Below are 26556 nucleotides of genomic sequence, written 5' to 3'. Positions count from 1 at the left end.
CGAATTTCTGATTGGGATAAGTGGTATCCACAAACCAAGGACCAGGGAAAGAGCAGTGAGTGGGCTCACTTCTCACAGGGCAGTCCAGAAGGGCTTCTTGGAGGAGCAGACTCTTGAGTGAGGTGCTTGGGTGGCTCTGAGCTTGGCTGTTGGACAAACTGTAGGAAGACCCGGGTGGCAGAAGTCAGGGACCTGGGGGGACAGAGGATTCTGGTGACCACTGTGCTGCTATGCCCTGACCGAGGGGTTTCCCAGGCCATGGGCCTTCTAGCACTAGCCCCAGAAACATCACTGGCAAACCAGAACCCAGTCATTTGTGGGGCAGAACAGAGAGGGGCCAAGATCAGAACATGAGGACCACCTCTGAGGCTGTGGGAAGGGGCCTGGGCGTTCCTCTTTTAATAGGAATGAAAAGACTGGCCCAATTTTGACTTAGCAAATCTCTCTGAGCGCGTTCTCTGTGCCCGGAGCTGTGTGGGGCAGCGGGTAAGGGGGAGGAGCACACCACCGGCCTGCTCGCGGCTCAGGCTGCATGTTCCCCTGCGCTGGCAGTGGAGAAGCTTTGGGAGTGCCCTGTTGCCCCTCGCCTGCTCCTTGGCCTTCTCCGGCTGGCTTGGGCAGCAAGGAAAGACCTCGTAGCCCTCAGGGCTGGCGCTTTGCTCCTCCACACTGCACAGCAACACGCAGTTTCCAGACATCGCTTCATTGGGATGGGGGAGGCCGTGCATCTGATGTCATGCTGCAGCCCAGGTCACTGGACACGGCGCACGTGCTCACTGCACAGCCCAGTCTGACCGGCACCCAGCCACTGGGGTGGCGGAGGCCAAGGGCTGTTACAGGTTATCTCCAAGGTCAGTAGTAGCTGCCAGGGCAGGATGGTGCCACGGCCACCAGGCCAGCCACCATGTCTACGGAGCACCAACTGCATCGGCTTTCCATTGCTGTCGCGTAACAAACTACCCCAGATGCAGCAGCTTTGGCAAAATGGGAAGGGGATCAGGGTTGTGGGAACAATAGGTGGGATTTTTGGGGGACCATATTGGTCTCTCCACCCTACTAACCAAGTCATGTGAATTCTCAGAACAATCCTATAGGACAGATACTGTTATTCTCCCCACTTACCAGTGAGCAAACCGAGGTGGAGAAAGGGTACATAATGGGCTCTGGGTCCCACAACTGGAGGAGCTGGTGTTTGGGCAAAGTACACCCTGAAGTGAGGGTCCCTGTGGCAGTCAGGGAAGGAGGAGGGGAGAGGAACCCACCAAAGTTCCCACTGCTGTTTTCTAAAGCGTTGCCTTGGAAACCCTGCATGAAGCCTCACTTAAAGAGCTGTTTGATTATTTTTTGGGGGGGCGGTGTCTTTTTTGGGTGGTGTCCGCAGGCAGAAAGCAGCAGCCCCAACGCACACACATTCCTGGTTGGGTTCATGGGTCTAGCGGCAGGCGGGGGGCGGGCGGTCTGGAAGGTCGACAGATAGGGGAGTCTGCACAGACAGTAGCCAGTTGGGCAGCAGCCCTGCCGCAGGGAACCCAGACCCGCAGACCGTCTGGATCCTAATGGCCGCGGGGCTGTCTGCTTTCACTCACTGTGGGTTCAGAGGGCACTGTGTGCCTGGGGCCTTCACTCTGTCTTCCCGCTCAGCCCACACTCCTTGCCCATCATGCCCCGCCCCTCCTGGGCTGCAGTCTTGGTGTCTTTGCCCAGCCAGGGGAAGGGTTGGATGGCATGGAATTCATGGACATCAGGCCTGCACCATGGACTTGGGAAGCCCCCATCTGCATATTCAGCAGCTTTGATGTGTTCCAGCTCCCATCCCAGCACAGAAAGTCCTGGACTCTTCCTGTCTCCTCCCTAGTCTTAAAGCTAGCACTGGCTTCACGTTTCAATAAGGCAGGAGGTCCAGGGTTACAATTACAGTGACAACGGTGATCATAATAAGTGCCATTGAGTATGACTTCTTGCCAGACCCCACATGAGGTGCTTTGTATACATCATGACTAATTGCTCATTTGTCAATTCATTCAACAAATATCTATTGAGTGATGACTACGCCAGGCTCTGGGTATGTACTAGCCAGCAGGATCCCTGATGTGGGGAGCTTACATTCCAGAGGAGAGAGAAAGATGCTAAACAGAAGGGAAATATCCAATTGCTATGTCATGCAAAGAATTAGAACAGAGCAGTGCTTCAGAGAAGACCTGGGGGCTTTTTGATTTTTGTGTGATGAGGGGTGGCCTCTCTCTGAGGAGGTGACAAGTAAGTAGATAGTTGAGCGGACAGCTGGAGAAAAACCTGTGGCAGAGAGAAGATATAGCTAATGCAAAGGCCCTGAGGTAGGAACTGGCTTGGTGAGTTTGAGCAACAGAAAGAAGGGCCTGTGGGGGCAGAGCATGGCAAGTAAGGAACAGAGGGAAAAGCAACAGTTAACCAGGTAAACTTTGCTGGTCCAGATAAGGAGTATGGACTTTACTTCAAGGACGATTAGAAGGCCTTGAAGTATTTTAAGCAGAAGAGGTACAGGCTCTAACTTGTGTTTTGAAAGATCACTGTAGTTGCTGGATGATGAATGGTGGTGTGGGGAACAGAAGCAGAAGCAGCAGGATGCTAATGGTGAGGGCCATGGAGGTGGCCCTGGAGCTGGAGTCAAGTTCATGGACTCAGATGTGGTCATCAGGGCTGCCTAATGGTGTGAATGTGAGTGTGGGAAGAGCATTCTGGAATATCCCTGAGGTTTGGTCTGAGCAACAGGATAGATTCCATCCTTCCAATAACTATACAGTGTTTTGTTATCTGTACTTGGTAAGTTAAAAAGCAGACCCATGCCTGTCTGCTATGCCCCGACATGGATGGACCTTGAGGACGTTATGCTTAGTGGTGACTGGTGGTCGCCATCCCAGAGGTGGAGCGGAAGGCCTGTTGCCAGGGCTGGGATCTGGAGAGATGAGGATTCTGGAGTTTCAGTTTTGCAAGACAGAAAGCATTCCGTGGATGCTGGTGAATGGCACTGCAGAGTGAATGATTTAGTACCACTGAGCTGTGCCTCAGTAATGGTTAAGATGGCAATTTTGTAAATGATTTTTAGCTAAGTAATTTTAGTTTATTTCACCAAAGGAGGTAAGTATGTTTTTAAAAACTCTCTACTTCGTTCCAAGTTATTTAAGTGACTTACGAAAATACATAAAACAAAATAACCTTAAAAATAAATCACTGGAGGCCAAGCAAAAAAGAGCATGAACGTTAAAATGCAACTGAAATACTCAGAACACCCATGAGAGTCTCCAAGCTGGTCACTGACAGAGCTGGACTTGGCACTGTCCCCAGCCCTGTCTTCCAATCCAGAAAGTTCTAATGCCACTCTGTGTGGGAGAGGTCAGAGTTCACTAAGCTCAGTGGTCATTTTCATGTGATATGTCTTTTTCCACAACTGCAAAAAAGAAAATCAAGCCCACCATCACACAGTCGGTAGAATGTAGCCGATTTGGCATTGGGCTCCAGATCTGGTGCGTTTAGCGCCGTGTCACCTGTTCCAGGTGCACAGGACCTAGCGCATGTGAGCTTGCCACCCCCGCATCGCCGGCACTGGCACCAAGGTGGAGCGGCAGCCCCACCTCATTCAGGCCCTAAGGAGGATGCCACCCAGTGCATCTAGCTCAGCACCTGCCTGTGGGACACTTGAATGGAGAGGGGACAACAGAAAGTGGACTGAACCCCAGCACTTTGTTTTGTCTATTGTCTAATCCCAGCCTTGGTATTTACGAAGGAGCACTTTAGAATTGAGGATGCTGATGACAGAAGAATAAAAACGCCAGCCCTGGCACATGAACACGGATGCCAAACCCCAGGCGTGTGATATTGACCAGCCCTCACCATGACCCTGGGCTGTAGCACCCTTGCTGGCCCCACTCTACAGATGAGCAGACTGAGGCCCAACACCGCCCACCAGACTTGCCCAGGCCTTCTGCTGCTGAGTGGGAGTCAGAACCTGAGGCTGGCCTGTCTGCCGATGCCTTCTAGTAATGGCCCAGGTTAAATGAGGAGACTAATTAAGAAGGTATAATCGCACTGCTTTCTAGGTGTTCTATTTTTTGGGCCAACTCGAAGGGACATGGAGTAATTATTTCCTGGAATGAACATCTTCTGCACAGGCCCCAGGATGCTCCGCACTCAGCCTCCCGCGCAGAGACAAGTCACAACAAGGCTCCACGCTCGGCCGCCCCGCCCCACTCAGGCGGCGCCTCACGGGGGGAAAACAAGATAAAGCAAAATCATGCTGCGCTCCTAATTCACATTCCATCTCTGGCAGCTCCTTGATGATAAATCATTCTGGAATTGGAAATGAGGCAGGAGGGAGACGGATGGAGACCTGGGCAGGGCGACTCAGGGACCCTGTTCGCTCAGGACCCCCGTCTGCCTTCCCAGGGCAGCCGGGAGGCAGGGCCCACAGTGCGTCAGACGGAGGCACCTTTGCCTTCTCCTTTTTTAAAATGATCATTTTTCACCTTGGGGCTACAGACATAAAACGTTGACCATCTTAACATTTTCTTCAGTGTGCCTTTCAGCGGTGCAAGGTACAGTCTCATGTGGCCATCACCCCCTTCCCTCTCCATGGCTCTTCCATCTTCCCAGCTGGCACTCTGTCCCTCTTAAATACTAACCCAGCCCTCCCTGGCAACCACCGTTCTGCTCTCTGCCTCCGAATGTGACTGCTCCAGGTGCCCCACATACATGGGATCATAGGGTCATTTTCCTCCTGCGCATGGCTTATTTTACTGACCATAACATCGTCAAGGTGCACCTACTTAGAGCAGAATTTCCTCTCTTTATAAGACTGAATAGTATTCTCCTCTATGGATATGCCACCGTTTTGTTTTTGTTTTCAGCAGTGGGCTGGGCTCCCCAAGAAGGCAGCGCCTTTACTGATGCTTGTTCAAGTCCCCCTAGGTTCTGCAGGTTTCCTGGGCTCACTTGCTGGGGGAGGAGGCCAAGGCAGTAGAGGTGGTAGGCGGTGACCCCGTATAGAGCCCCATAATCCATCCACAGAGGTTGTCATAGGCGCCCCCACCCTTCAAATACCCAGGAAGGTCATTGCCTACCTGGAGGAGTTTCTGCTTCTCTGCCATTCTGTTCTTGATGTGATTGAGCTGAAGGAGTGAATCAGTTCCTAGGAGACCTGAGGGCCCTCATTCTGCATCCTCCTCTTGGGTTGGCATCACCAGCCCTTACCACCATTTGTTCCTCCATCCATCCATCAACAGATGGCGAGGGGTGGGGGGTGCTGACTGTGGACAATCCTGCAGCGAATATGCCTAGCCCTTCTCTATCCCAGGCTTGCTCATACCTGTGTGTCATCAGAGTGGCCAGGTCAAGTCATTGTGTCCTGCACGGTACCCCACATACCCCTCACCTCTCCAGCTGCACCAGATGTGGCCCCAGGCCCTGCAGGTTTCCATGGCCACCCCGTGTTAATCAGCTGTGAAAGGCAGTCAAGGGTAACGGTTTGAATCTCAGTGTGTTGCTTAGCAGTTCAGCAACCTCCGGCAAGTTATTTCATGCTCACTCTCTCTTAAGTTCCTTCCTGGGCAGAACTGGGCTCCTATTAGTACTTATTTCATAGTAAGAAACGGGGTGGGTGGTTTGCAGAATTCGTACTAGCCCTTGTTCTGTGCCAGGCATCACACTGGGCACTTGGCAAAGATGATCCAACTTGGTCCTCAGCCACCCTATGCAGTAGTTATCCCCTTAGGCAGTTGAAACTCTCCAAAAAGTTAGCCTTGTGATTTCTTGATGAAAAAACTGCCTCTGGGTTGTAGGGATTTATTTAAGACCCTACCAGTAGGGGGTGATGCTCGGATGCCCAGAGCTTTAATTCTCTTTAATGCCCTAGTCTGCCACCAGCATGGGGGAGGCACCTAGCAGCGCATCAAATCCACAGGAAGTTCCCAGCAAATGATCTGATGAGTTTGGACATGGCTGTAGCTTTCTCCTGCTGAAGTCAGTCCATCTACTCCAGAGAGCTGCTTTACTAGGCAGCCCCCTAATCTGCAGGGGACATTTTGAACACGGGGCTGGACAAATGCACTAGGCATCGATGTCTACGATTCCTGTCTTCTGTATCTTACTGTTCAAAAGTTCCCCCACTCCCAAAATGGTGAAGATTCACTTGGATTCTAAATCCATGGCTCTCAGAAAGGGTCACAGGCTCCATAAGCAGCAGAGATGGGGTTCTGTTGAAAGCTCAGAGAGGGGCAAGCTTCTGGGTCAAGCTTCTGGGTCAGTCTGCACAGGCCCACTCTGCAGGACAGCCAGGACTCGGGGGGCACGTGAAGGAAGCTGGTCCTGGCTATGCTGACCATCAGGTCACAGCACGAGGACGAGAACAGTAGGCCATGCGTGGCAATCAGAAGACACCCAGATTTCCAGTGCTCAGCACGTAGATCTCATTCCTCTGCATGTATCGGCCCTGGGCAGGTATTCAATGTGGGGTAACTGTCCTCTACTTGATAACTCAGGGATGATGCCTCCTTCTATCGTGGAGACCCATAATCACCCGTGTCTGGTCAGCTTTCTCCACCTGGCAGAGCACGAGCATTTGGAAGATGCTGCAAGGAGGTGGTTATTGGCCAAGCTGGAAGTGGCAGCGATCAACTTTGCCCACATTTCACTGGAGAGAACAGAGCTGCAAGAATGCATGGGGATGGGCCTCCCTGGTGGCGCAGCGGTTGAGCGCTGGGCTGCGAAGCTGCCTGCTGCAGCCTCTGCAGTGCCGGTTCGATCCCCGGCCACCGGGCGAGGGTCCCACATGGTGCGATGGACCTCTCCTCTGGCTCCCACTGCTCCCCTCAGCAGTGTATTTCATCAGTCTGTCTGTTCTGCTCCCTGCTCTGGCTCTGGTGAATCCTCTCACCCTCCCGCACTTCTGACTATACCCAGTGCTTGTATAAATAAATAAATAAATCTTAAAAAAAAAAAAAAAAAGAATGCATGGGGATGCCACCCAGCTGTGTGCCCAAAGAAGGATGCATGCTAGCTTTTGGCACACAGCTAATTTATTTTGCCACATGCAGCCATTTGACAAATGCCTACTGACTTGGGAAATGTCGAAGGGACAGATGCCACCGAAGTGAGTTCAATGAGGAGTATACACTGGCAGCCTCACAGAAAGCACAGTGCACTGAGGTCACCCCCACCCACTCATTTATCCACCCATCGCTCATGTCTCATTCACTCTGCCCAGGATTGAGTGTCTGCTGTACTGACCATGCTGTGTGCTGGAGCACAGGGCGACAGACCTCCAGCTGACTCTGTTCTCATGGAGTCACACACTAGTGGAAAGGGAGATAAACAGCAACCAAAACAGTTCCGAGGACATGAAATGATGGCAGCTGTCGTCCGTGATCTGAAGGCGACGTAAAGGGTGGTGAGAATAAGTGAGGTCAGATGAAGTGAGGGGGTGACATCTGAACCATGCATATAGGTGAGGTCAGAGCATCTCTGGGCCAGGGAAATTTTGCAAAGGTCCTGGAGAGAAAGGAGCTTGATGTACTTAAGGGTCACTTATACTGCTATAGACATCTACCCTGTCGTCATCCTTATCAGGTCTGACTCTTTTAATACCAGTGGTTTACTTTCCCATTTAATACCAGTGGCTCTAGAGGAGCCACCAAACTTGGTCACTCTGTTCCTCTCTGGCTAGAGTGCTCAGTGGCCCTCACACACTGTCCACCACACTTTCGTCCTCCTGGAACCCCTTGGCCTACCCTTCCTGTTTGTACCCGCTGCCCCTGTTCTCATGGCCTTTCCTGTTGGGGCCTCCCCAGCAGCTCCTCTTGGCATCTATCTAAGTAGGTACACACATATACAAATGCATTGTGCTGGGGGTGATAGAAGTTCAGTGGTGCTGAATGTTGGGCATGAGGGGAGACATGAGGGCTTGGGTAGGAGACAGGTGCAGGGCCAGCTCTCTGAGGACCCTGGATGGCATTGTGGGAAGTGTGGGGGCCACCTGTGGGTGTGAGAACCGCCCTTGGGCTTGCATAGGAAGCAACATGGTCTGATTAGCAGTTCATAAAATGAGTTGGATTGCTGCAAGTTTAAAGGGGAAACCAGGAGGAGGAGGCTGCCTGAGTCCTTGAAGAGAAGTAGCATGGGTGGGGCCACCCTGGGGCTTTGGCAGGGGGCCTGGAAGAAGGGACAGGTAGTAGAGATGAAAACCAACTCAAGGGACTGACTGGGAGGGATGAGGTTTCAGCTTGGGTGTCTGGAAGGACTAGGGGAGCCAGTTCTAGGCTCAAAAGCCCAGGGGACAGCAGATTCAGCGTTTTGGACACTGACCACAGGCCACTGGTTCACTGGTGGTGTCTGTAAGACAGGCAAGTGGAGAAGCCAGAGGTATTGAGACTTGGGGTCTGCAGTCAGAAGGAAGTTCTGGGTTGGGGCTCTGCCTGCAGATGAATTCAGTAATTGGTAACACTGGGCCAAGAGCCTGGGGAGAGGAACAGGAAACCAAATGGGGCTGCGTGTTCCTGGGCACATGCCAGCTCCTCTACCCAGAATGTTCTCCCTACCATGCCAAAACCATACGGCATGCCTCTTCCAGGAAACTTCTCCGAATCATTCCTACCTGTTGTTCCTGAGGCTCTGTGCCACCGGCTGGTGGTCCGTGACAGCTGAGGGCAGGGCCTGGGAGGACCAAGTTCTGGCCAGTGTCAGACACCAGCTGGGCCCGGAGCTGGTGGGATAATTCACAAGTGACTCCTGCCAGGTCAAGGGAGGGTCTTCCAGATGGAAGCAGCAACCCTCTGCCTGGCTGGGTAAGATGGTGTGGCTCCAAGGATGCCACCTGCCTGGCAGAGCCAGCTTGGCTTCCCACGTTCCAGTGCAGGCCCCATCTGCTCTCTCCAGCTACGATCTCCAGCTTCTCATTTCAGTTCTGCCCTGGCATCTTCTCCCAGGGACTTGGATTGAGTATTTACTATGTGCCAGGTTTGTCTTGCTCTGTCCTCTCAACAGCTGTCTGAGCTGGGTGTAGTTACTCTCCATTTTACTGGTGAGGAAACTGAGACACAGGAGGGTGAAGTCCTTTGCTCATTAAGTAACAGAATTGGGACTTGAACTTGGCCATCCGGCTCCCAAGACCACCATCCTAACCATTGTGCCAGGCTGCCTGCTGTACAGTAACTGCTAACCCGCTGCAAGGAGGGTTCTCCAAACCTCTGTGCCTCTGGGCCCAGCAATCCCTGCCACACACAGGTCACAGTCCGAGTCAGAGACTGCTGGAAGCATCTGTAGAGTCAGATCAGCTTCTTCTCTCCTGCTCCCTGCCTCCGCCACCCCCACCCCCACATCAGTGCTGTGCCTCAGATGACAAGAACTCAAACACAAGGCAGACCCATCAGTGCGGCGGGCAGAGACTGGCTTCCGAAGGGCGCTCTGGCTGTAGAGGAGACATCTATGAGAAAGGGTAATGAGCCCATCAGAGGCTAATCCCAAAGCAGGTCGTTATCTTGATGCATGGGTTGTTTGCTTGTGTGGGAGAACGAGTAGTGCCTGTTGTCATGTGAGAGTGCTTTGTACAGATGAGCCTGGATATGCCTGACGTTGCACATGCCTATTTGTGCATGAGATTGTGCGAGCGTGTGTTTGAGGGAGAGTATTTGAATGGATGCATTTGTACATATTGAATGTGAGAGACTGCAGGGTCCCCCAGGTGAGGAGCTTCCTGCATCTGTGACCCCTGGAGGGCCTGGATGAATGGTCCCCACCTGCCCGAGACCCCTGCAAAGGCTTTGGAGCAGGCTTTGGGTTCTGAGATGAGTAAAAACGGATAGGCAAGAGGAGGCCTTCCCTCCCCACTGCTCCTGGTTCTCGCACTGCAAAATGTTTACCAGCTTTGGCTCAGTTGGGGGGACCTATGGGAGAGAGAGCCTCCAAGAAACTTCAAAGCCACTGAGACAGCCTGTGCCTTGCCGACCCCCTCCCTGCCTCTGGGTGTAATGCGGCAGCTGAGAAAGATGCTGTAGCAGTCGGGCTGGCAGGGGGGGATCCTCCCAGCTCCCTGGTTCCCTGTCATGTGGATGGGACTTCCTCACCCCCTCTGGACCTCAGTTTCCTCACGTGTCAAATGAGGACAGAACCCACCTCACGGTGCTATTATGAGGATTAAATGCAACAGGATTTAATGCAAGTTTAGTCCATAGCAGTGGCCAGTAAGCGGTGCTGCTGGTGATGAGGAAGAAAGCGAGGAGGTTCACAGACATCCTCTGGGACTCGGGTGTGCTTTCAATCAAGTCTTTTGTGGTCGCGGCATCCACCACCCTTTGCAGAAGGTATGAGACGTAGGTAGATGAGGATGGTTAGAAGCCTCACCCCTCTTCTCTCTGCTCCTGTAATTTTTAACGAGACAGCAGCCAGGGAGTCCAGAGTCTTGGAACAATGTGCTTCTCAGCGGGATACAGTTTAAACGGTCTCTTGCCTTACGAAGAGCGAGGCTGTGAGGTCAGCTGGGGCTCCCAGCCCTGGACAGGAAACCAAGTAGAGGAAATAGGTGCTCTGGGCTTGGGGGTCCACAGACTGGAGCTGGCAAGTGGGGTATCACCCAGGACATCCCACATGTTACTGGTGCCCAAAGGCAGCACTTCCATGCTAGCCCACAGGATCAGGACTGAGACCCAGCCTTGGGAGGAGGCTGCAAAGCCTGGTGGAGGTTGAAGGGAAAGCAAGACCAGTTCTGCAGCTGAAGGTGGGGCAGTCTGCTGGGCATTCTCACTCAGGGAGTCCAGCCTCATGGTAGGGCCCTGACCTGCCAGGTCAGAACCTCCTCCTCTGCCAGCTTCGGTGCCAGTATTGGTTTAGGATTGCCTTCCTGTCTACAGCTGGGCAGGGCTAAGGGCCAAACATGGCTGGCGCTGGTCACAGACCCTGGGGAGCCAGCCCGCTAGGCCTAGAGGTCATTCTGCTCCCATCAAATGACAAACATACTCTGCTATGAGCGTGACCAGGTAGAAAGAAAAAGCCTAGCCTTTGCCCTTCCATAACAGGCTGCATCCAGATGGAAGTGATAAGTTTATCTCTTTGGTAAGAATTGATGCCATTCCCCAAATCCACTGACCCATGGGCCCTCCCAGCCCCAGTAAAACATAGTCTGGATGTGCCAAAGGGGGACCTTGTTGGCAGATAATAAAATGCATGTTAGTCTGGAAAATTCTGTGTAAATGCCAAGCATTATTGCTTCTGTTGTTTTACTATGAGGATCATTGATAAAGAAAACAAAGAAACTTGGGTTAATCTTAAGCTAGAATCCAGCTGTTCCCAAAATATGTTCCACAGAATAATTCAGAAGTTCATAGGTGTTTCTGAGAAAGAAAAAAAGGGGAAAGAGAGTCTCTATAGTCACATTTTTTTAGAGTTTCTGGACTAAGCAAGGTTAAACAGGTTTTCCTCCTGTAGAATCTCCCAGATAAACTTGTGAGCATTGATTTCATCAAGAGAAGGGAATTTCTGCAGTATTTTCCAGAGTTACTTGACCCACTGAATGTTTTTCTCCTGTAATTTATTTCTCAGCCAGCATTGTATGGAACATTATTCAAGAAATATTTCCAGACCCCTTTCTGCAATTAATCAAATTTAGCTCAGAATTGCATGTTTAGCTATTCTAAGCTTAACACTGACAGAAACCTGCCGTGTTTCCCCAGAGGGAATCATGGATTCCTGTGCATTGCTCAGTTGAAACAAGTTGGAGAATCCTGTGCTTGGGGGTGGGTGTGCAGGGCTAAGTGGGGAGCAGTGGGGCTTGGGGGCAGCAGAGGTCTGCAGAGACTGAGTCACAGAAACCTGTGCTGGCCTAAAGCTGTCATGGGAGAGGGGCAAGCCCACAGTCTCCTGAAACAGGAGGGACTTGATGGTGCTGAAGTACACACAGAGCTTCCCTGAGACAGTGACTGGGGGATGGAGAGGGCGGCAGCACAGCCTACTGCTCCCCTGGAGTCCCGCTGTACCCCACAACTTGCTCTGAATTTTGCCTTCTGCAGCCTCTCTTCTGGTCCCATATCACTTCCCTAAAAGCAGGGCTAGTTCTGTCCTTTCCTTCCCTGCTTTTCCCCAGAGAAATCCCCAGCTCTTCAAGGAGCTGAGGAGACTATCCTTGGAGGTAGGGTTGCCAAAATTGGCAGTTAACATGCAAGATGCCCAGTTAAATTTGAATAATAAGCTATTTTTAGTGTAAGTAGATCCCCAATATTGCACAAGATGTACTTCTACTAAAAACGTATTTGCATTTCTCTGGAATTTAGATTTCTCTAAGCGCCCTGTATTTTCACTGGCAACTCTCTTCTGGGGCCTAAGTGCTACCTCCTGGTGTTGCTTCTAAAAAATGGCAGGAGAAAGAGTGGAGGCCTCGGGCTTGCAGTGAGGAAGCATCAAGGAGGATCCCATACTCATGGCCGCCAGCAAGTTGGGGTGCGGGGGACAGGGGCCCAGGAGGAATCTACTTGGGGCAAGTGGGGCAGGTTCCAGGCCTGGCAGGGAGAAATCCTGTGCAGGATCTCCCTGCTGGGAAAGCAGCAAAACCAACGAGGTTTTGTTTTGGAGACCCCTAAGTCATGCAGTGCTGAGACAAGGAAAACATCAAGGTCATGGCTAAAAAACTGATTGGCCCGGCCCGGGTCGGAGGACAGGCCTGTGAACAGATTGGGATGTTCTTTCTTGTCTCAGCACTGCATCCCTTAGGGGTCACCAGTAGCTTTAGACCCCACAAGGACATAGGCGCTGAGGTCTAGTGCCTCAGGTGTCAATCCCTGAAGCCCCAGTGTGACCCTGGGCCAGAGTTGGCTCTGCTGTTGCTCACTCCTCTCGTATAAAGAGGACAATCACAGGCCTCTCTCAGGGTAGGGTGAAATAGAAGACTACAGATAGAGTACTGAGCAGGTGGGTGGCTCAGAGCAAACATCCAGAGAGTGACTGTCACTATGATCACTAGCAGCTCTGTGACCCTGCAGCTCACAAAATTCAGCTCATTTTGGTAAAATGGGCTTCATAAATAAAGAGTAGCTATGAGGACTAAAATAAATCCAATTTTAATGGGAAAAAGCAGAAACTAAATAATGCACACCTTTGCCTGCACCCAGCACAATGCCACCTCTCCCAGGGCCAAATTGCAAGGGAAAGAAAATTTGATTTTGCTCTCGGTCCTTATGTACCACTGACCTGTCTTCTCCTTGTTCCCTTTCCTGCCAGTTACCATCTGCCCAGGACCTTCCCCTGGGCAGCCCACTCCCCTAACAGCCCCTTTGCACCCTTGACTCCCTGCCAAATGGATCTTTTCTCAGGTTTACTTCTCTATTATGGGACAAGGGGAGGTTCCTGAGATCTAAACTGTGTACCTGAGATAAGTTCATAGCTGAGCATACACTGGTTCAGGGTTGCCAAACTGTGGCCCACGGGCCAGCTGCCTGTTTTATGAGTAAAGCTTTATTGAAATATGTATTGTCTTGAGCTGCTTTTGTACAACAGCGGGAAAGTTGTGTCATGGAAACAGAGGCCATATGGCCTGGCCTACATGGCCAAAAATATGTGCTATCTGGTCCTTGACAGAAAAAGTTTGCCAACCCTGTACTAGCTTATTGATGATTAATATTACACATGCTTATTTTTATTTTATTCATTCAAAATATTCCAACAGGGCTCTCTCTCCATGCTAGGAATGAATCAACACTAGATAGTTAAAGAATACAACGTCATCCCTACCCCTCTGGGGAGTCCAGAGATGAAATGGACACCTAAGCAAACAAGTACAAGCAGGCTCAGTTCTTGTATGGAAGCCAGAGTGTTGTAAATTAATGGATGAATGAGTTTCCATGTTGCATGACAAGTGCACGAATTGAAGAGCAAGATTTTTCCCGACATAACTCTGTAAGTGGGGTCCAAAGAATGCAATCATGTAAAACAAAGCCTTGTGAGATTGTTCAATTAACAAAATGACCTGAGCCAGCCTGGCTAATGGGTCACGGATTCTCAGGCTCTGGGAGTTAGTTGCCAATGACATTCTACCCAAATTTATATTCTATCAGATGTATAGTTAAGGGATTTTACAGTATGTACATCAAAGGTGTCAAGAGGAAGTGACACTTAAGTGTGGCCTTGAAGGCTGAGAGGAGTTTGCCAGATGGAGGATTTGAGAGAAGAGCAAGGTATACTTGGGGTTTAGAATAGCAGCAGTGGAGAGGACAAGATTGGAGGAGAAGGAGATAAGGCAGGAAATGCCAATAGGGATCAGATCACAGAATAACGGGTCTGTGTGAGCCTAAGGTTTGATTTATTCTGACAGCCAATGGGAAGGTTGTCAAACTTTTCTTTTTCTTTTCTTTCCTTTTTTTTTTTTTTTGTAAGTCATTCAAATTGTTATTTATTGTTGCATGGATTACGGAAAAGGCCAGAGTGCCTGCATTTGCCAGTGCAGCTCAGTGGTGGGAAATCCACTTTTGGCACATGTGTGTCTGATGGAATGAACAGGGAAGGCCCATGGTGAATTTGGTCTAGAATGCTTGGTCTGGTCTCAGTGGGGCAGTGCATTGGAGGGGAATGGCCAAGGGCAGGGAGATCAGAGCTGGGTGCAGAAGTCCAGGGGAGAGATGATGTGGGCCTTCAAATAAGCAGAAAGGATATATAGCAAGTGCGATTTATGGAGGACAGGGAAGACATTTATGGAGACAGGGGAGAAGCCAGGCTGGCTGCTCCCAGAAGTCAAAGCCCGGCAACAAGGACGACCCTGGAGATTGAACAGTTTATCGCTCAGAGATACTGTTCAGCTGAACTAATAGAATAACTCACATGAATAGATTATGGTGAGTTGCTTTGCGGTCACCTAAAGGTTCTACCTCTGAAATTCTGATTCAGTAAGTTTAGGGCAGGCCTAGACATCAGTATCTATATAAAACGCTGCCTGGGACACTAGTGTGGAAGGTTTCAAAATCACAAACATGAGCCAAGAGTATAGGCTATGGTGGAAAGGATGTCCCCGACTCTGGTCAGGGAGAGAGCCCAGCAGGACAGGGCCCAGTGACTTTGTGGGTGACCCTAGTACCCCCTTACCATTGTTTGATTGACAGGTAATTGGAAATATACAGAATCAGGCTAGGGATTGACTTGGTTATCACCCCTTGTCATCCAAGGAAAATGAGTGTGAGTGCAAATTTAAATGAGGGTGTTTCAAGGTATGCCAATGACCATGACCATGGACTCTATATGGAATGGTCAGTGCAAGCACAGCTTACTGCAGGCAGAGAATACATGGAATCAGCAGCCAAGCACAGATCTAATCCCCTGTTGACTGTGTGGCCTTTGAATGCATGCCCCAACATCTCTGGCAATCATGTTTCTCTCAGTAGGTGATAATAATGGTACCTCTTTTAATAGATTGTTGGGAGGGTTAAGTAAGATCACTAAGTCGTTGAATAAACCTTTATGGAAGTATTCAATGCACATGAGGCGTTGTTCTAGGGATTGGGATATTGAATTGAAAAAAATGTCTGTGGGCCTGGAGCTTACCTTGTTGTAGGGTGAGACAAACAAGGAACACATGGATGTGTAAATATAGACTACATCAGATGGTAGGAGAGGAAATGGAGACACAACTCTGTGGGGATGGAAATAGCTACAAAGCCCTTGACACTGAAGATGGCAAATGGCGTACAATAAATTATGTTTACAAGGCCAGACAACTAGCGTAAAGAGTTAATCACGATTAGCTAAGATAACGTGATGCAGAAAGATCTAGCACAGAGTCGATAGACAAAAGATAGTGATTTTTATCCCTTCCCTCAATGACACTCATGCAAACACACGCACACTTGCAAAGAAAGCTGGGCTGCCTCATCTCTCTTTCTCTGCGGATGATTGTGGAAACAAATCTTTCTCCCTCCCTACGTCCTCCAGCCCAGCCATCCTGTCACCTTGCCTCAACTCTATGGACATGGAGATGAAACAGGTGACTCGATGGAAGTCAAGAAATCAAAACATATGGAGGGTGCTTGTCCAGAGAGCATAAATGCTCTTCATTATAACATGGAGACTAAAGTCTCAAATTAAAAATAAAAAAAGGCATGATGTAGCTTTTGCTGCACTCCAACCACAGAGGAGATTCATTGTCATACAATCACCGAGAATATTATGTTGATTGGCAAGAGCCAGGCTTTGTAGAAGGGACAAAATTCCCCACAGCTAATCTACAATGGAATTGTTCAATGTCAGGCACAGCTTTAATAATATTGTTCTGGGCTGCGTTGGATGTAAATACCCCACTCTTCATTTTGTAAGCAATCAAAGGGAAGTTTTATAGACAGGAGAGCATGAAGGGTTATAATGTCTATGCCAAATACACGGGTAAAATAAAAAAAATCAAAGAACACTGTGCCTTAGGAAGGCTTCGCTTTGTGGCTTATCTCCCATCTCCTGTGTCTGTCCAGCGGGTTGAGCATCAGACACATTACAAAAAACCGCACTTTAAATGTTGCCCTTGACATTATTAAAAAGTACAGATTGGCAAACAGATAGGAAAAATAAAACAGACTATTAAAGCTGGACAATCAGGTAATCAGCCTTCTTTGTGTTGCAGTGCCAACAGTGATGAAAGGAAGAAGGCAACTCACTCTTGCTTATTGAGCACCTACTGTGTGCAGGCACTGAGTGTTCTCTCTTTGCCAAAAGCCCTAGCAATCTCATTCTAACTAGGAATGCCTGAACATAGGAGCCAGAAAGACCTAGATTCACAGCCTAACTCTGCCATTTTCTAGCAATATGACCTTGGGCATGTCTCTTAAGCTCTCTGCACCACCACTTTTTTCACCTATAAAACAATAATAGGTACCCCAGAGTATTGTCCTGAGGATTAAAAAAATGTGTAGCTCAGGCCCCAAAACGTCAGGCCTGCCATAATGGCCCTGATGATGCTAATTTTATTTAATCTGCACAAAAAGCCATTGAATTGAATCATGTCCCCAAAAAGATAGATTGAAATCCTAACTCCCAGTACCATGTGAATGTGACCTTATTTGGAAATAGGATCTTTGAATATGACAACATTCGAATGAGACTTTAAGGGTGTGTCCTGGTTCAGTAGGTCTGATGTCCTTATAAAACGGTGCACTTGGGACACAGGCACACACAGGGAGCATGCACCATACAAGGATGAAGGATTGGAGGAACGCAGCTATACCCTAAGGAATGCCAGAGGTTACTAGAAACCTCCAGAAGTGAGGAAAAGACAAAGAAAGGTGCCCTCAAGTTTTAGAGGAATCCTGACCCTCCTGAAAGAGTTTGAATTTCTAGTCTCCAGACCTGTAAGATAATAAGTATCTTTGTTTTAAGCTACCCAGTCTGTGTTACTTTGTTACAGCAGCCACAGCAAACATATACGTTCCCCCATCCTCCACCAAGGGGAAAAAAAGGATCCTCATTTTCAGATGAAGAATTGAAGTCCAGAGAATTCAGGTTTATGACTTAAGATCACTCAGCTAGAGGCAGATGAGCTGAGATTTGAATTTACGTCTGTCTGAAACCAACATCTACCCTCTCTCCATTCACTGTTTGGTCTCTCAGGAGCAGAGCTCAAGATGAAAAAGGAGGGGGGGTTGGATATGAGCCCTTATTTATCACCCCCAAATCCCAGTGTAGGTGCCAGGTCAGAGTGGTCTGATTGTGAGCAGCTCATTAAGTAAAGAGCAGTGAGCATCTGAGAGTGACTTTTAAAAAGAATCGACTTTTATTTATAGTGACGTTCCAGTCATTAATTTTGAAGGAAAAAAGCCCAAAGCAGAAGCAGGTTCATTAAAAATTTGACATTAGTAATTTAATTAAATTGGGTCTTTGCATCTAGTTGCGGAAAATGAAACGTTAGTTTTACACCAGTTCTCAGCCCACTTCCCCTGCTTGGTTCCCTCCCCTTACCTTAGCTTGTTTTCTTCTTCAAGTGTTTACCTGACCCGCCCTTCCCACCCCCAACACTCACAAGCACACACGTCACTGTGATTGCCTCTGCTGGAAGCCAGCAGTGCAGGATCATGGGAAACACCCAGGAAGCCAGCTGCGTGGGACCATGGGAATGCTAAAAAGCCAGCAGCAAGATCATGGGAAATGCTAACCTGGGCTAACGGACAGGGTGATGATAGTAAGTCCTTTCAGGGTGTGTCCTGGTTCAGTATGTCTGATGTCCTTATAAAACGGTGCACCCTGGACACAGGCACACACAGGGAGCATGCACCACACAAAGATGAAGGATTGGAGGAACGCAGCTATACCCTAAGGAATAGGCCAAAGTTCCCCTCTGGCTGCTGGGGCAAGTGCACATGAAGGAAAGGAGATCGGGTTTAATGAGCACCTACTCCATACCCCGCGTTGGGGCCCTTCCGTGGCGTTTGCTGCGAAGTGTGGAGTCTGAAATCAGGGCCAGACCCAAGAGATTAAAGTGACTTCCCTGGGGTGTGTCTAGTGATGGGTGGACATAATTCATGTCCAGAGCAGGTCATGAGAAAAGGCAAAACCTGTATGTCCAGTACTAAGTTGCTGGTGTGGGTCCCGCTTAAACAGGCCCTCTGTGGGATGTCAGTCATCTCATTTGCCAGAGGTAGAGAATGAATGGAGAAGAGTTTTGCAGTCCTGAAAGTAACTCTCTCAACGTCTCTTGAGGGTAGGGACCTGCTTTGAGTAGTTCATGGCTGTATTCCCAGCACAGGAGACCCACGATATATTTCTTTTTCATGAAGAAATTAATACGTGAATAATTCTCCCCAAGCAACTACTTCATGAGCACAAAACTATGTCCCTAAAAGTTCCAGGCACTATATTAGGCTCTCAGCATATACTCATGGACCAAACCAGACCCTTGTGTTCATAGCCCTCGGGCCCAGTGGAATGATGGCATCTGTTATTTTTTGAACACCTGCTGTGTCACAGATGTGTCCATTATGATGAGTGACGCTCTCAACCGCTAGGTATTGACCTTCTCAGTTAAGGAAACTAAAGTTCAGGAAGGTCACATGACTCAAGGCCACACAGTAAGACAATGACAGCACCTGATTTCAGACCCACATCAAGCTGGTTCCAAAACTTGCCATTTCCCTCCATACCAAGCTATTTCCTGGAAAAGGAAGCGAGGTGAGGAAGGGAAAGCCTTCTTTCTGCAGATTCTGAGTTCATCAGTATTGGCAGAGTGAGTCTTAGAAGACAGTATCATGGCAGGAGTGAGAACTGCAAAGGCCTGGGAAGCTCTCTAGCATCCAGGGTAGCCATTTCTACTTCTTCATATTTATTCCTCATCGCCCTTCCTTGTCATTCCTCTCACTCCAGGCACCATTAGTTCCTAGGTGATCTCTGGCCACAGGGCCTTTGCACATGTTATTTCCTCTTCCTGGTCAACTCTTTGGCTTACCTGATTCTTACATCTGTCAGGGCTTGGCATTGATTTCACCTCCTCCAGGAATTCATCTCTGACTGCTGCAGATTGGGTTTGGTTTCCTGCCTGGTGTCTGTCTGACCATAACACTTAACATTTTAAACATGCACATGTCCCACTAGAGCGGTAGCTTAGATTTGCTTGTGCTGTACTTACTGTGTGCCAGGCTCTATCCTAAGCCCTTTGTATGCTCGTTCAATTATCACAACACCACCATGTGACAGGGATGTTCTGTTGTGATCTTCATCTTAGAGATAAGGACTGAGGCATAGAGAGGTTGAGAGACCTGCTCAAGGTCCCCCAGACAGTAAATTGTCAGGCTAGGATGCATCCCAAGCCCTGCCACTCCAAATCTTGCTTTTTGGCCTCTCAGGGGTGTCTCAGTAAATCATCGCTGGGTGAGTTTAATGAAGACATACCTGGCTGGCAGTCTGGATGTGGCTGCAGCCCCTTGTTCTCACCCCACGGGGGCATCATCGAATGGTGGGAGGTGTAACCTCCAAGGCAAGGCACTTCCAACTAAAGCAGAGGTTGGGGAGATGGGTCAGGTTGAACGAATACCTTGGAACAGAGGTGCCTTACCCGCTCTCTCCCTCCTGACTGGCCAGTTGTGGTGTGCTCCTGTCCTTACCAGGACCGTTTCCCCTGGATAATGAGGGGGCGTTCCCAGCTGGCTTGCTTGGGCTCCAGTTGCATGCTGAAGTCATATCCTCCCATTTTCCCCTTTAAATGTGGCTGTCTGATCAGAACTCAGGTTCTCGTCTTCCCTCCTCACTGCGTATTCAGCACTAATGACCCCTTCAACTCCCCCAAACCTGCTGGGCCAAAGTTCCCCTCTGGCTGCCGGGGCAAGTGCACATGAAAGAAAGGAGATTGGGTTTAATGAGCACCTACTCCATACCCCGCGCTGGGGCCCTTCCGTGGCGTTGGTGGGAAATGTGGAGTCTGAAATCAGAGCCAGACCCAAGAGATTAAAGTGACTTCCCTGGGGTGTGTCTAGTGATGGGTGGACATAATTCATGTCCAGAGCTGGTCATGAGAAAAGGCAAAACCTGGTGTCCAGTACTAAGTTGCCGGCGTGGGTCCTGCTTAAACAAGCCCTCCGTGGGGAGTCAGGGACTAGGCCACCCTGAGAGCGCCAGCTTCTGCCCTCAGAAGGAGGGAGAGCCGGGGGCACTGCCCCCAGGAGGGGCTGCTGGGAGGTTTCAGGCCTCGAAGCTGCTGATGGGCTGTGTGTCTCCTTCCCTTGGCAGTTCTCCCCAGTCACACGTGTGGGAACCCCGGGCGGCTGCCCAACGGCATCCAGCAGGGCTCAACCTTCAACCTCGGCGACAAGGTCCGCTACAGCTGCAACCCCGGCTTCTTCCTGGAGGGCCATGCCGTGCTCACCTGCCACGCTGGCTCCGAGAGCAGCGCCACGTGGGACTTCCCCCTGCCCTCCTGCAGAGGTAGGCGGCCAGAAAGGGTCAGTCTCTTGGGAGGGGATGGTGGGGCTTCCAGGGGGACCCAGTTTCCAGTGGGGAAACCACACCATCACTGCAGCAGGGTATGAGGTACCCATTGTGGGGAACCCACCCCTGGATACTGAGGGTCCTCAGGGGCTCCAAGCATTCTAGGGGCTTCTTGCCTCACCTGACCGGCTCTCAGGTGTGCTCACCCTCGGCCTCCTCCTACATCAACAAAGTTATTTTTAGCCAGTCTGCCCTCACCTCCTGCCCGAGAAGAAGCATTGTTTCTCTTCCTATGAAAGACCCTTTCTCTTGCGCGTGGATCGCTCTCCCTGGCTGCTTTCCTACTGACCTCACCCTGCAATTATTCTTTTCTCTTTCCTATAAATTTTACTTTTCTCCCTATTTAATGGTTTCCTCCTCTCATCCTCAAAACCTCTTTACCCCAGCAGTCCCCTCCCTCACACACCCTCCCACCTTTAGTGCTCCATTGGCCTCAGCCTCCCAGCCAGGGTAACCCATTGTCCTGGTTTCCCCCAGACTTTCTCATTCTGAACCCTGAAAGTCCCCCATGCTGGGACTTTCCTCTGTCTCTGGCAAAACCAGCTGCTTGGTCACCCTCTTCTCAGCCTATTTCTTACGGTTCCCCCACCCCCAGTAATCAGCCGATTTCTAAAATTACTTCCCATATCTCTTATCTGATGACAAAAATAACACATGATTATTTTCAAGTGATCTGAGAAAATACAGAAAAGAGCAAGAAAACAAAATTTACCCATTTTAACCACAATTTCCATGTATTCCCTGCTCATCTTCTTCCAATACATATACATTTGTGCATATATTATGAATGTGTACATAATTCAGATTAGAATGCATGTAGATATTTTTAACTGCCTTTCAAATACTTGATGCTATTTGGTAGGGTTTCCCCACACCCCCAAGCAGTGTCCCGCATCTTAAAAACTCCATCCCATTCATTCTTCTGCTGCTGGGCTCCTGCCCCCAATATCCTGCATCAGGTTGCCCAGGCAAATAGGAACTGTTTTGGCCTATATATTCTCTGATCTCTCAACAGCTTTTTGCACTATTGACCACTTTTTTCTTCTTAAACCTCTCCTTTTTAAATTTCATGGGTGCCAGAACACCCAGATATATAGGTCTGGGAAAATCATTTCAAGGAGTTGAGAAATGATTGGCACAAGTAGCTCGTCTTGCAGTCAAGTTTTTCTTCTCTCTTAGAAAGCCTTTCTGTAATTAGTATTGAAAGACTAGTTTGGGGAGAAGCAACCCCCTTCTCCCACCCCCTTCTCACATCCTGTGCTTGTCTCCACCAGGGATGGGAGAGACTTGGCATACGTCTCTTTTCCTTCTTCCCAGTCCATGATAGACATAATTAATTGATCACAGCACCCTCTCTGCTTGAGCCCTGGGGCCTGAAGGACTGAGAGGTGGCCTTTGCTCAAAGACCAGGGGGAAACAAAAGGAACCCCAGGGCCTCCTCCCACCCCAGCTTCAGGTCCATTTCTTTATTCTAAATTGCCACGAGCTGCAAGGTGGTATGAGAAGCATCTTTAATAATGTCAGTGATTGTCTAAAAGGGATTTTCCAAACTGCCCTTCCTTAGGAGGTCATGCCAGACAGGAGGAGAGGGCGCTCCTCCGGGCCTGTGCCTGCCAGGAGCTGCGGTCATACTCAGGGAGGATTACAGCCTTTGGCCTTTCTTCCTCTCATGTAGAACTCTCAAGGGCCGGCATCTGTGAGTGCATAAACCTCTTCCACTGGGCAGTGGTCTGTAAATATTTGCTGATGGAATGGATGACTGCACGAGTCTAATTCACCCTCAGGATTGTGCAGGCACCAGCCAAAAAGGAAATGCCTGGTCTGGGAGCCCACCTGCCCAGCAGCTCTGAGGGACGGGAGCACATTGTGTCTAAGCCTTCCTGGAGCAGGCTGAGGGCTGTGACTCTGCTTCACACAGGAAATGCCAGGTGCCTGGGTAGAAGAGGGCGTGCTCCAGGGACACAGCCCCGTGTATGTGCGAAGGACAGGTGGGGCAGGGCAGAGGGAAAGAGGCCTATGACCTCCCTTGCTTTGTGGCACTCTGGGCTCATTTTCAAAGGCAGGTGTCCCTGGAGGATGCTGAGTTTTGTGGAACCTCTTTGATTCACAAGAAGTAAGACCATGTGGATTTCAACAACAGGCCTCAGACTCATGAGAAGTTTTGAGCCTGGATCAAAGAAGGCCACATAGGGAAGGAACAGGGCTCAGAGGCACAGGTGGTGGGGACAAAGCAGACTGAGCAAGAAATGCTTGGCCTCTGAGATTTAAGCCCAACACTGCCAGCTGCCACTAGACCTGGGGAAATGGGCATTTGGTCTGCAGAAGCTTGGACTGCAAGCCCTGAGCTGAATTCCAAATTTTCTGGCCCCGGGGGGAGGCACCTGCGGAATGTAAAAGAGCAGCAGTGTGTCAGCATGGAGAGAGCGTGGAGCAGACAGGCCTGCGTTCAGCCCTGGCCATGCTGGCTCATAGCTGTAGGTCACCAGCTAGACCTCACTGACTTAAAGTGGGGACGTGAGTAGTGATTTCACAGGCTGATCGCTTACTCATTCACTCACTCAGGATCCCACAACTTTTTATTAAGTGCCTGTTATGTGCCAGGCAGCCACTGATTCAATCCTTCTTTATTGACTGCTATGAAATGCCAGATATTGTTCCAGATACAGAGAACCACAGCAGTGAACATGTCAGAACTAATTCCATGATCCTATGGAGTTTATATTCTAGCAGAACACAGCAAAAACCCAAATAAGTACATTTCATATCTTCTAGGAGCTGTGAAGAAATTAGTTGGTAGCTAGGAAGGCTACTTTAGGTGGTGTTGTCAGGAGAGGACTCTGAGGAGGTAACACTTGAACTGAGCCCTGAATGAGGAGGAGACTGTTCTGTGAAGGCCTGGGGAAGGGCATTTTGACCAGCGCAAAGAGCGGGAAAGCACTTGCCATGTTGGAGAAAACAGGCCCATGTAACAGAGTCAAGTGGGGGATTTTTAGGGGGCTGTGGTGAAGCCAGGCAAGAAGTTTAGGTTTGGATCTAAGTTCGGGGGGAGCCTGGCAAGAGTCGTAGGCAGAGCAGCTACTGCAGACACGCAGGCTGGATGTGTGCATTGTGGTGAAGGGTGGCGAGTAGAAATGGAAAGAGGCTGGCAGACTGGGCTGTGGCTTTGGGAACACAAGTGACAACCTCGCTGATGGACTGCATGTAGGTGCTGATGGAATGAAGGGTCTGGGTGGACTCCCAGGCTCGTTCTGGAATGCTGGTGGATGGGGCTTCGGTGACCAAAATGGGGTTGGCCTCAGAGGGAACCAGAAGTGTGTGCCCGAAGGAGAATCAGGAAAGCTTGTTTCATCTGGGTGAAGTTTAAGACACTGGGAGACATTCAAATGAGAGTACTAATCCTGTGACTGGGGGGCAGTTCTGCACTAAAAAGGAGATCAGGAGATGGATAAGAGACCCTAAGGTAGTGACATAGCAAAGAAGGTCACAGCACCGACTGCCAATCAATTAAACAGCATGCAGAAAGTGTCCAATACTCTTCTGGACACGGTGTGGACCTTGAGTGATTCTGAACACCTAGGCCTAGGCTTGGACACCAGCTCCCCCAGCTCCCCCACGCCACTCCTAAAAATGGTCCACTACTGCTGCTGGGATCGCCAGTGCTTGTCTTACCACCTTTGCTATTACTGTGGAACATGGACTCTGCAGTCTGCTCACCCGAAATCATCTTGCCACTGACATCCACTATGCTGAGTGACTTTGGCTGGTTACTTAACCTCTGTGTGCCTGCCCCAGTTTTCTTATCTGCAAATGAGAAAACTATCAGTTCTTAAGTCACAAGTTGAATGTGAAATTCGAGTCAATAAAAACTAAACTTGCAACAGAGGGCCGGATTCACGGTAATGACTAGTGAGAGTGAGTGGTGATTCTGATGGCCACATCCACTGCAGGCCAGCATTTATCCTGCACTAACTGTGTGCCAGATTAGTGTTATCTAATGTGATCCTTACCACACCCCTAAGAGGTTAAGATATTGCCATCTCCTATGACCAGCAAAGGAACCAGGGCCTGCAGAGTGAGGTACTGGACCTATATTACACAGTTAGCAGGTGCTGCTGCCAGGCGGAGTCCAAGTCCAAGTGCTTACCAGTCACGACTGCTACTGTCCACTGCAGGAAGGGTGACAACTTGTGACCATGCAGGAGACTGGTGATGACACCACTTCCTGAGCTCCTCCAGCATGGTGGCCCAGGGCCTGATAGGTCTTCTCCCACGTATGGTCACATGTCCTGCCTGGGTTCACCAGGCCAGGGACAGCCTGCTCTCCCAATTTGGAGTAGTCCAGCACCTCTGGTCAGAGAGTTTTAAGCCCCCAGAACCTTAGCAGCACCACAATCCAGAATCATTGACTCCAGTTGGCCTAAGGACCTGCATCAAGCCGGGAGGCATGATGTCTTAGAGGTGACGATGGTCCTGATGCCAGAGACTCAACTGGAGGTCAAGGCTCTCCCTTGACTTTCCTCTTTAACTTGGCCCAATAGCTCATTAGGAGAGAAGCCTCAGGGAAAGGGCCTGGGGCCATTCTGCTGGGCAGAGGCTGCTTCAGGGCCGCCAGGGGCTACTTTCGCTCTTATGAAGAAGCCTGACCCAGGACTCACCCACCTCCTCCTGGGCAGGGGGAGCTAGTCTGTGCTGTGCAGGCAGCTCAAAACTCCTGCCTCAGGTCAGGGACAGAGGACAGGGGATCAGAAGGAGGCTTCTCACAGCTGAGAAATCCCACTCCAGGGCCTGGCGCTTCCAGGAGCCTGTGCTGGCCCATATCAGGACAGCATCGCAGCCACCAAGGCCTGAGAAGCTGAGAAATAAATGGGGAACGGCGTGGGTCTCAAGTCAGAGTGTCCTCAGTTCAGATCCTGGCTCCAGCACTTGGAGCCATGTGACTGTGGGCAAATTTTAAAACCTGACCAAGCCTCAGTTTCCTGTCTTTAAAGTGGGGGTGATATAATACCTATCTCTTTAAAAAAAATACAGGGGAAACATTTAGCACAAGGCCTGGCCTCTGGTGAAGATCAATAGGGGGGAGTAGTTATATCAATAGATTGGACGCCATGTCCTGTGCGGTCACCTCCTTTGCAGGGAAGCTTGGGGGCAGGATCTACAGGAGCTGGGAATGGCAAACATAGTGATGCTCTCAGATAACTGTTAATTTCTTGATTTTAAGAAGGGGTGTCTCTAATAAAGTCAAGGATAAAAGGGCAAGATCTTGAAACCTGCAAGAGGGCACTGATGAGCTTGAACAGTTTTGGGTTTCTCAGTAGAGACACAGAACTACACAGTATAAGAAAAGGGGAGCACTGGGGCTCTGGCATGCTCTGTCTTACCCTTGAGTGATCAGATGGTAGCTTCACCCCCAGGGTCATTGGGGTTTTCATATCCTCAGAGACTGACAGCTCTAGGGCGGGATATGGACAGAAGCCCAATGCCAAGGGCTTTAAAACACTCAGGCATCTGAGATTGTGCCCTGGGGTTACCCTGAGTTGGGGAAATATGATACAAACTCATCCACTCCCACCTGAAATCTGTGAGTCACTATAGAGTTTACAGATA

At 49.9% G+C, this 26556-nt stretch overlaps 1 protein-coding gene across 1 annotated transcript in view; it reads left to right on the top strand.

The window, feature by feature from the left end:
* The window catches only part of CSMD2 (CUB and Sushi multiple domains 2), a gene marked incomplete at both ends in the record, with an annotated part of 507564 nt that overhangs the window by 159595 nt on the left and 321413 nt on the right, over positions 1 to 26556 (top strand). The window contains 1 exon segment of the mRNA XM_084243387.1: positions 20695 to 20889. Coding sequence (XP_084099513.1) covers positions 20695 to 20889 — 195 coding nt within the window.

Source organism: Talpa europaea (genome assembly GCF_964194135.1).
Source record: "Talpa europaea genome assembly, chromosome: 9".
Lineage (NCBI taxonomy): Eukaryota > Metazoa > Chordata > Mammalia > Eulipotyphla > Talpidae > Talpa > Talpa europaea.
This window is presented reverse-complemented; position numbering and strand designations above follow the sequence as displayed.